The sequence below is a fragment of the Ceratina calcarata genome, unplaced genomic scaffold (genome assembly GCF_001652005.2).
Source record: "Ceratina calcarata isolate Rehan_Ccalc_2016 unplaced genomic scaffold, ASM165200v1 scaffold206, whole genome shotgun sequence".
Classification (NCBI taxonomy): Eukaryota; Metazoa; Arthropoda; class Insecta; order Hymenoptera; family Apidae; genus Ceratina; species Ceratina calcarata.
The window spans coordinates 62,214-73,855 of NW_017142243.1; the positions used below are offsets into that span (position 1 = coordinate 62,214).

Sequence of the window (11,642 nt, forward strand, 5' to 3'; positions counted from 1 at the left end):
AACGAATTATATAAGTGTATCTTCACGCGACTGCCTTTATATTTGTTAAAAGCCACCAGAAGTCTGCCAAATAGCGAACGACGAAAATATTAAGAGGTATGTTAATACGTTATCTCCTTCCTTCTTTTTTATAATAATAATAATAGTATATTGTAAAAGACAAGATGCGATCAGACAATAAATATAAATAACAGAATTTTATATCTCTATAAGAATTCTATGTAACTGTGGGAACACGTAAAAATTGTATATAAATCGGTAGGTTGTTAATTGCGGTGTAGACGAAGAACAAAAAGAACGTATTGACAACGTGTTGGAAATGAAATCTTGACTACGTAGCACCGATTTTTCACTGTGTTAAGAAAGAAAACGATATAGGGATAAGTTTTCACGTTCCGATTTACAGTTATCTATGATAAGTTAGAGAATTTCCCAATTTATTATGATAGATCTTGTTATTCCTTGTAACTTGTAAAAAGTACTGAGTTTTATTAGTATTAAGTATTCTGTAATTGTAAGGATTTGTTTCGGTCTTATATTATTATATCCTGCCCCTCTCCGGCCCGCGTCCCTCTTCCTCTCATCGTCCCCCTCTTTTTAGTTCCGGTATCCCGATTCTCATATTTTTTTTTTATAAATAAGTTATGTCTTTTAAACAGATGTAATAATAAAGATAATCTAACATTCACGATAGGGTTGTTGTTCTGTTCTATTGTGCTATGCTTCCGCGTTTTATTCCTTAAATAATGTAAGCATAGATACTTCTTTTCTTAAGTATATTACAACAGATTTTACACAACAATCAAATTGTATTATAACAATAAAAAATAAAAAAACCTGAAAATATTTCCCGAACATACACTTCATTCGTTCTGCATTTGTTCTCTTCAACGGGCGAACCGACTGTCCCCGATGTCCTTTACTGAAAATAAGATAACAAAATGTTATTACACAGCATTTTTTGAAACTATGTAATTAGATCACGTTAGTGTAGAGAATGAAGGTTCGTCAAATTGAAGAGATGATGAAGAATTCACTTTATTAAACGACGAAAGGAAACAAAAATGGTCGCTGAACAACGACGATCGCAATATTCGTACAAAGTGCAGGCGGTGTAGTTATATACAATCTCTCATTCTTTCTTTCCCTTTCTCTCCTTCTCATCTTTACTCTCAATCTCACTGCTAAGGTATCTTTAAGAATGGAAATTCTTTTCAATGAACGTGATTAAGGTATCGCAAGTATCTCAATTATCACACTAAAAATCGTCACGATTCATTTTTTATTTTTCCTCACTCTCAAGATTCCACAATTGAAAATTGTCAAGTTCGACGAATCATTTTATTGAAGACTTCTCCGTAACTTTTATCTTTTTATTGATAATTTCACACTGTCTGAAACAATCGAAGCGAATTGAGGACGAATTCGATTCCAGTTTTCAATCGCAACTGCCAGCTCAATTCTCTTCGATTTCTATTTCTATTTACAGGCGACGATCGTACAGCAAACTCAATCATACTTTCATAATTGTTGTCTCTTTGAGCTCTTCATTCACACGTACATTCCTCTTCGCACGGATAAAATGTTTTAATTTTGTAATAAATAAATTGAGAAACAGCATTAAAACAACTTATCAGAATCTTAGAATAATTAATTCAAAATAAATGTCGAAGAATACTTGTATGACGGAAACGAAATGTTTATAGTTCAATAAACTGTTAGATAAAATGCAGATAATTTAGTATCATAGAAAAATTATTAGCAATTCGTTGGCATCCATACGTACGGAGTAAAGTATATCGACGGAGATCAATTTGTTAAAGAGAAAGGAATGAATTGCTCATATAAAAGTTAGTGGAACAGTGCATTTACAATTTATAAACTGTTCCCACGGTTCGAGACGTTCAGAAGCTAATAATTTTTCTCTGATAATCTTTTCTCGTATCGTTTCTTTCGCGAGAAAACTTCTCTCTCGAGTAAAGGTAAATTATTCGGGTAACCAGCACTCGAATTTTTGTAACACCACAAATGAAAAATAAGCTTCGCGAAGAAGATGAATTGGAAAATGATATCTTTTTTCGCAGCGAGAGAGCGAGAACCATGACTGGCACGCACGCATACATTCATCGGAAAGTGAACCGAGGAGGAGAAAAACGCTCCTCATCATCGGTTTTTCCGCCCATAATTGTGTACAGATATTTACGTTACAGCTATGCATATTCCACGTGGAATAAGACTGCGTTAGAAAACGAGGGTGGGACATGGAGATTGAGGGACAGTTGTATCTGAAAATGGGAGTCTGAGGATCAAGGAATATTTACATAAGATACGATACTGGCAGTACATCTTGATGAAATTTCTCGGGAGGAAACGCGAAATCCAGTTGTCCACAGATAATATTGACAAGAAATATTGCCGCGCAATGACAATGATCGGTGAACTAAATCGGACGTGTTTCCTTCAATCTCGTCTGTGCCTATAAGAATGTTCTGCTCCAGCGTGAACGCAGAGTCGGGCAAACTTGAATTAAAGAACAATAGCAAGAATAACTTAGTTCTGAGCAATGGTCCTCTTCTAAATTAATCTACAATCTAAGAAATCTAAATAATTAGCAGCAAATGAATTTGTTGCTCAAATTAGATTAATCTCAGCAGTACTTAATTCGTTGTTATCGAAAAGAATTTGGTTTTATTCGTTGCCCAACGCTGTATGAACGTTAGAGCACTATCGTGCTTCGCCACAAAGCGGCTAGCAATGACTTTGTACGGGGAAATGATTGTTCCTATATGAACCGACTTCGTTCTTGCTCGTGTCGCTTCGTCACCATCGAGTCAATCGTTCGAATTCTTAACGAGTTGCAACGGATAGCTCACGTACAATAAAACCGTCGTTTCCACGAAACTTACAAGATACATCGCGAAAATGTAGCAAATAAAATAAAACGGGAAAAGAAATGATGTAATATGATACAGTATGACGACACAACGATTAAATGATTAACTTAGCTAATACGTTGGTTCATCGACGCAAGCGTCGATCCTAAATTCATGCTCTCTAAGCAATCTACTTAAAAGTTACATGAGAAACAATCGATGAAGGTTGAATAACACTGATCGAGAAGAGGATAGAGAATGATTTACGACCGCGTAATGTAGTGAATTTCAGATAGTTTGTGCACGTAATTCTTTTTCTTTTTTCTTCAATGGTACCAGGAAAAAGGGTAATCAAAGAAGAAAACGTTACTCGTTGATTTCCATCCGTTTTCTGATTCTTCACGTTTAACGACGAACGAACAAGAAAACGGGAGAACAAAAGAGAAACTAAAAGAAAACGCTATTAAGAAAACAGTTCGTTTAATTAAGAAGTTAATAACGTCATAATCATAGCGCAATATTGTCTAACTTCGTATATTAAATTATAACTTAGAGATGTTTGGCAGTGTCTTCGTCCAATATTCACCTACATACGTACGTCTTCCTTTAGAGAGTATAATAAAGTTTCGCATAACTGGAACGATTCCATGCCGTTATGAGTATACCCACTGTACAAAAAGCTATTACAAGAATCGAACTTCGTGGCATATAATGCGATTACAATCGGAACGCACTTGAACACATTTTCTTTCTTTGCTCTCTAACGTACGAAGACAATTAAACGAAACGTAGATTCACTTTCAAAAGAAAGGAAAGCAAGTAGAAATGCACAGAAAAATAAGCGTGTAATTAATCGTTGGCAGAAAGGTCCTACGTCATAGATCGATTCCATAATTGATCGTCTAAACGCTGCCGAGTTCCTTACGAAAAATAAGAACAATCAGTCGTGATTTTGTAAAAATCTCTCTAAAGGAGTTATTATACAAAAACATGATTATTACGTATAGTAGATTAAATAAATAGCGCTTAAAAAAATACCTATCATAGATAAGTCTGTTTAAGCACGAATGACTTGTGGATCTCTCGCCTCATCCAAGTGTCCGGGGAAAAACATACGATTTTCATTCCGTATTTTCAATACGTACAAATTTGATGTAAATGAAATGAATAGATGTAAAAATTCGCTTAAACTGATCTAATGAAATCTGATTCCTCCTTTACTTTTGTTAGTCGACTATCCATACTTTTGGTATTCAAAGAAAGACTAATTCTCAGGCAACTTATTAGCCTCCTTACGATATTATTTTCGTTGCGAAAGATTAAAAGTTAAATCTCCTAATTTAATCACATCAGACTCATTGAAAAACAAAATAGAAATCGAATTGTGTAACTAAGAAATAATGTTTATAATTACAAACTTCATCGACTTCCTTGTAAACTCTCCCATTTGGAATTTTATCGAGGAATATTATCAATATTTAATTTTCATTATCATTTCATTCATTTTAGTTATCATTTCATCATCAATCGGCAATCATAAATTCTGATATTAAATTCCGTCGAATGGAATTTCAAATTTAATACGAAATAGAGATCCCTGGTACAACTTAATTTTTGTACGAATATTCTCTAATTTCATTAAATGAAGTATCACCGATACGTCCATTTAAAATTCATTCTACGAAATTAAAAGCACGAAAAAATGTTGCCTATACGCGAACGTTCGTTACGCGCGAAATCCATAACGTTCGCGCGACCTATATCTTTTTTACTTTGCTTTCTTTTATTTTAATGTAACAAGAACAGTGTTTCTTATAAAGATTCGCTACGTCCTGAATTTGAAATGATCCTTTCCGCTGAGAAAAATCGCATGCAGAAATATTCTCTCTCGTCCACAGATAACTTTGGCCAACCACTTGCACATTCAAGTTCTGGCGACTCGTTTTATATCGTACGTTTATTACGAAATATGTATGTTACTTCCCCTTAATCATGTAATAATAATGAGCAATGCTGGAACCGTATCTTCATCTTCTTAAACCATTCACGATTCGTTAATTCTAATACTCGAACAACGATTGCATTGTTAGTGGCTAGAATAATTATTAAGTATCATGAGCACGAAATTCAACGATGGATAGAATAATGAGATGTGCGAAACGAATGAATGAATTTTTGATTTTGTTCGTATTGTCATTCGGAGGTGGGACTAACAGTTCAAGAAGATGCAGTTACAGAAGCGGATGTCTATCTCTACGATTGTATTGAAAAATAACCCTTTGCAGGACGTCTGCTTCTTTTTTCCTTATTCCATATTTTTTCTTTATTCCTTAAAACACTAACTTACTAACGTTCGCTAGCATGTTAGCTCAAGTGAGAGGAACTACTGTCAGCTTTTTCTTTTAAATTCAGGTTACCCTTCCCATTAATCGTGATCATGGTCTGCTCCGGAACTCATAAAAAAAGGAGCGATTGGCCAATCTCTAACTGAATGTAAAACACGACGAAAATTAATCTCCTCTTTTGCTTTACATTCGTCTGCTTTATACCTCATTCGAAATTTGCGAAACTACTATACTACAATATATACAATTCATAAAGCAATGTATCTGATTGTTCTTGTAAATGTTTTTCTTCCTTCCCACACGTGTTTCTTTCATTTACCTTTTGTATTAAAATAGAAGTACAAACGTTAATCGAATTTCATATGCGTCGAAGGTAATCATGGACGGTACATTTGAAATCGGAATTGAATAAAAGAACAGTCAAACTTTTTATACTTGTGCTACATGGAACGAAACAAGCCAGAGCCAATGTTTCTCTATTCCTTTTACTTTGAACAAGCGGACGAAACAAATTCATTGTCCAGCAATGAAGTATGTCGTTAACTATTACATAAAATTGTATCTTTATAAAGCTATCGAAAAAACGAAAAATAAAAACTTACATTTGCAAGAACAGTCACACATCATACACCAATGAATAGATACTTAATACGTAAACATACGAAACGAATGGCAGTGCATGTGACGTGAAAGTCCATTTGTCACTAAATCGTTTTTTTCTACACACCGAGCAAATCAACCAAGAAGAAAAATATGAAGGAAAGAATGGAGCAGCGATTCGGTACTCTGCTCTTGCTCGATGTATGAAATCGTATAAGATTGCAATGCATTTCATAATTGTAAACGGATTATTTATTGTTAAGTATTCAGTCCCTCCCACTCGATTAGGTATTGGAGCTGACCGTCCGGCCCTATCCTCTTCGCTTTGATGACGAACTTCTCGCCAGCGGCGATTCTATTAGCCGCTCCAAAATATATGTTCACCGATGACTTAAGATCATCCAGAGATATGTCGGGCGTGGTTTGTTTAACGGGTGAACACTTTGGGGATGAGGCTACGCTACCTTTTTTCTGCGGCTGTGAATCCGGGGGTGGCAATTTCTCATTGTTCTGACGATGTCTCAGTCTCCTCCCGTTTAAGGCATAATCGACACAATTTCCAATTTGACTACTAGCACTGCTCGAGGCACCGTTAAACGAACTTCGTAAATTCCTTACAAACTCACTTTTAACTTCGCTGTTACGCGCCGGTAGTATAGTCGCCGTTTTACTTGCGGTGGGTTGATACTGTTGTTGTATTTGTTGCGATGGGCGTCCCCTTCGATGCTGTCGTCTGCGTTTTACTTGTCCGTTTCTGTCTACGATGATGTCTTTCTCCGACAACTGTCTTTTTGCTGGTCGTGCCGGTGGCGGTTGCGATATAACAGGAGTGAGCGGTAAAGGTAACGTGATCGGACATGGGTTGTAAGGTAACGGAGTACTGGAGTTCGCTTGATTCACACTGCCAGGCGTGCCCAGTAAATCGCTCAGATTTCTAAACGGATTATTCTTGCCTTCGAAATCTTTGGGCGGTGGAATAAATGAATCTAATGTTCCTCTTGAACTAGTTTCGTCCCCGCTCGTATCCGCAGGAGTCGACGGTGGTAGGGAGTGCATCAATTCCATAGAACTAGGCACAGATAGTTCAGATATACCCGACGTTGTTGCCGGTGGTGTAGGTGGGCCGGAAACCGACGTCGGAGGCGTCGGTGGTAGATCCGATGTTTCTGAGTTTCGAGACTTACTCTGTAACATAAAACAACCGATTCTTTCATAGTTTTTCTTTTCAGTTAATCAACCATGGTGTTAAGCGTAATAATATTTCTATTATACAATACCTTTGCTATAGCATTTTTCAGTAGTTTCCTCGCCTTTCTGTATCTAGCTTCTCGAACACCCTGAGCTTTGCTTAAAACTCCGTCGCTCTTCTCTCGTTTCTTGTGTTTGCGCAACATTCTCTCACGCGAACTACCCAACGCCATCAGGCGCCGTCTTCTTTGTAAACTGAGTTTAGGGAATGGGAATGACTTCTTTACAAAACCACCTCCGCTGTACCTTTCTCTCAGCGACTGTGTAGACAGACTGGGTGGACTCTGGCTCGGGCAGGAACTTTGTTCTGCTTCCGAGTTTTGATAAATCGTCCCACGCATCACAACGTCCGATGGATTCACAGAAATCTCTAAATTCTCTGCCGTTTTTTGTTTCAACGCAGCTAATTGTCTTGTACTTTCTGGTAAACATACCGGCCTGAAACAATCCAAGGTTTCCCTTTATAAGATAAAAGTCCAACAGTTGACTACATAATCGCAGTTTCTTTTGGATAACACAGTACAGTGATAGCTAACCCTGTAGGCGGAGGAAGATATTGCAGTCTTTTATTAGATCCCCAGCATTTACGTAATACAGCATCATCTATTACATCAGCTGCTGGAAGAGTAACGATTGGACACGGCGGTGGTAATCTAACTCTAAGACCCCATATTGTAGTACGCTTCTTTATTTCTCTGCCGCATTTAAACCTGTTTCTATTATTCGTCAATATCGCTAGTATAGATTCTCTGCGTGTTTGAGCACTGACATCCCTGATCTGTTAACAACAAATATACGTATCCGTGAAATTTGCAAATTAGAAAAAAGTAGTAGTGGTTCAGAATAAGTATTTACCCGCGGTGGAAGCTGTAAAGTATTCCAATTGTCATTAGCATAAGGTACAATAACAGTGTCCAAATCATAATACTTCTTAGCATTATAAACAGTCAAATTGTACAACATCAGGTGCACCAGATCTACCCATTTCAATTCCAGTCGTCGTACGAATTCCTTGCCATGATTGCACATTGAACAAACGAATACATAAAACCTGTAAGTAATATTCACGGTCATCACATGCGAATTCAGAGCTAAACGAACTGTAAACTTAAACAAACAATTTCTCTCACCTATCTCCACTGTATAAAGGATAAGTCAAACAACTAACACATTTCTCATGAAACCATTGCTTGCAACGGGCGCATTGCAACATTTGTGCATACCATTCGCCATTGAGTCCACAATAACAATAAATTTGTTCTGCATTCACTCTATGGTGCGCATCCCAGTTTAACATACTAGGCTGTAACAAATATTAAACGTTGCGTTCCATTATTGTTAGGTATTACCTTAATTAAGCTAACTACCAATAAGAAGAAGAATATGTACGTACATCGTACGGCAACTTTGTCATATCATCTGGTGGCGGCTGAGGTTGGTCCCTTCCACTGCAAACTTTTCTGATACTTGCCTTTACCATAGAAGTTTTTGGTTCTGTAAGTTCATATGCTCTTGGTTGACTATCTATACATCTTTTACACATCCATCCATGTGCTTCTCCGTCCTTTACTATCTGAGGCTATGAACAAATATTCTTGTTTTACTTATTCCATGGTTACCATGTCTTTCATTTACAAACGATTAATTACCTGATGACAGTGTTGGTGATAACCACGACCGCATTTATCGCAAACAATAATGTCATCATCAGTCTTGGGCTGAGATTTTTTACAAAGAACACACATAACATCCGAGTCTGGCATTGAGAGCTTTGTCAGCTCCTTAACCGAGGACCACGCAGAAGTGTTATCCAGAAACTTGACAAGGCATCTCTCCCTAACCAAATCCACCTATACAAACAATATTTATATATAATACAAGACCTCCACTTCTGTTAAATCAATAATAAATGATAATCCAATTATATTTCAATTAGGAATCTACATCTCAAAGTTTTATACATGTTTGCACTGTACCTCAACAACTGTTCCAAGATAAAATTTGCCATCCTTGTGTTGAAGTAGAACATCGTCTCCATGAGAGAAACCCGATTTCTGTTCTCTCGTAGTGCTATCCGGCGCTGCCAGACTTTCCTCTGGCTCTGACATTTTCTACCCTGTTTCTATAATCATACAAAGTAATAACAGCATGTTGCCCAGGTCCAATCAATTATGATGTCAAAATATATCGTTTTTACTAGATTTAATGAAATTCAACTAAAGTGTAACAAATTGTAACAAAAGGTTAAGTAAGTAAAGTGTAACAAAAAAAACAACAAACTTTCACTGAAAATATTATCTTTTAAAACTTCCATTCAACTTCCATTTGCGTTTAATGACAGATGACAAAAGATTATCAGACAACACGATAAACTTGTCAACTTGTGTCTACAATTTATAACAGAAACTTTTTGCAATACCAGCTATGTTTACATGTATGTATTAAATTATTATCGAACTAGAGACAGGAAGTCAAACATGTTTTGAAGAGTTGTACACAGATGATGAATTAATAGCACAACTCAAGAACGTTGTCAATGCACTATGTTTCCTTAGAAAACAGTTTGCTAGGAACGGAAAGGAAAGCAAAATCTTACATGCACGTACACATAATGCTTCAACGAGATTCACGCAATTATGCGAAATACATGGTCGTCCGTCGAATCATTCGTTTACGTACGTGTCTCCATTACAACAGGCCACAACGAGCATACGTTACGAGCGATCGCGAAAAAGGAATCGCGAGTGTCTGCGAAAGAAATAACGACCATATGATCGGCATCTCATTAAAAACCAGTCCCGCGCGCTCTCGCTCTCGTTTAACGAACGGAGAGAGCACCTACAAATGCTCTGTCTCCAAACAAGACGAAACTTAGCACACGAGCACAGCTACCACTTTTCCGAGAACTCTTTTTCATCGTCGAGGAGCAGATCTCGAGCGAAAATCGGCCGTTCTAATAAATCACGGAACAGAAGGGAATCGTGGAAACCGAAACGATTCAGACGAAAACACTAGGTAATACAGTGGACACGAACAACCCCCGGGTACAGCTCGACAATCAGCACCGGGCGGTGCTTGGACCCGGTGGTGCGTGATGTTTCTAGGACAGGAGGCCGCGCGAGTACCACTCGAACTCCGTGCACTTTTGCAATGTCGTACCTCAGCGTGTCGACCGTGAAATCAGGCTCGACATTCGGGCCTCATTTTCCAATTCCCGTCAGCCATTTACAACCATGGGGGCCCCCGCGACGGTCGGTCCGCTCCGAGGCAGGGTATCGCGGCGCGGCAAAATCCTGTCTCGTGAAGTCAGGACGGCGACACACCGGCACCCACGCAACCGTAACGATCACGCCGGCGCCCGGGTATCCACGTCTCGGCTACCCTTAGGATTACCACACGCCCTTAGTCACGGGCATCACCGTCGCGTACATGGTGCACTTTCATTGTGTCCCTTGAAAATTCGAATAAGCACCGTCCGCCATGTTCAGGGAAACACTTGCTAGATACTACGCTGATCAGACAAGCAACCGCTGTGGCAGTGATCCTAGTAGGGATGTCTAACGATACCGGGCGCCTATTTCTTCACCGCATTTCATTGTAATGAAAGGTTGTAATACACATTGCTCTTGAGTAGTATTTAAATTAAATGAATACAGATTTTAACATTGCGAGCCTTCTCTCATCGTATATTCATTTTGATTTCATAAATATCCTAACATTACAAATCTCATAATTTGTTTAAATGTTTTGCTTAGACATACATTTACATTTTTATGATTAACCTGAAAGCAACTATAAACATTTACGAAGAAGTGGATTAGTGTTTTGATTCATCTCGTACATTATAAAGTAGGAATGCAGAAATGTAGGAATGGCATGGTACAAGGCATTTATATTTATATGTACGATCATGGTCGCTAAATGGACGTCCTATCGTGGTGCAAATATAATATAAACAATTGATGACAGTGAGGCTAATAATTCTATTACACTCTGATAATTATAAACTCTTGTCTTAATTATTTAAGCCATAGTAGATTTCGAAAGTAAATGCGTTCCTGAAATTTCTAAATCTCTCAACAATTAGAACGGTACATCTTCCATGCATAAGATCTCATCGGCTGTATCCTAGGCTTCCTCAAGTTTTATGTTACACTTTAATATGCTCCTTGTGTGTATCTACATGTGCAAAATAGCCGCACAAGTTTCGTCCAATTGCACATATTTATATTTACCGATGACATAGCACAGCATCCCTTTTGATAACACCTGTTACTCTTTCTTTTTTTAATTATGCGTCTGTAGGATCTTACTAAACATGCATTCTTATCAAGAACTTGTTATGTTGCATTTAATTGATTGTTCTATATGGAAATAATCCTACGTCACTGATGTCATCGACATGATGTTTCATTCAGTTAGTTCTGAGGATTATACGTATCTTCTTTACTAATTGTAAGCGGCTAGCAATTATGTGTATGCTATGTAAAGTGATTAAATAGTACAAAACAAATTTTTTAGTACAATATTGAAAAATTTGATTATGAATAACAGCAGTGATGTAATAACAAAATGC

The 11,642-nt window shown here is 37.5% G+C and overlaps 1 protein-coding gene across 5 annotated transcripts; it reads right to left on the reverse strand.

The window, feature by feature from the left end:
* Nucleotides 1-707: 707 nt before the first annotated feature.
* Pcl (polycomb protein Pcl) lies at nt 708-10,573 on the reverse strand. Of its 5 annotated transcripts, none has more exons than XM_018019797.2 (10): nt 10,226-10,573; nt 9,043-9,188; nt 8,716-8,916; nt 8,460-8,645; nt 8,197-8,369; nt 7,922-8,117; nt 7,603-7,844; nt 7,096-7,504; nt 6,445-7,003; nt 708-922 (listed from the first exon to the last, which is right to left on the reverse strand). In XM_018019797.2, exons 2-10 carry the CDS (start codon nt 9,172-9,174, stop codon nt 888-890), a joined length of 2,133 nt encoding a protein of 710 aa, XP_017875286.1. In that variant the 5' UTR covers nt 9,175-9,188; nt 10,226-10,573; the 3' UTR covers nt 708-887. The 5 variants fall into 5 exon arrangements, with proteins under 5 accessions (XP_017875286.1, XP_017875284.1, XP_017875282.1 ...); XM_018019795.2 differs by having other exon boundaries at nt 6,283-7,003; XM_018019793.2 differs by lacking the exon at nt 708-922 and having other exon boundaries at nt 1,014-7,003.
* Between the last annotated feature and the right edge of the window lie 1,069 nt (nt 10,574-11,642).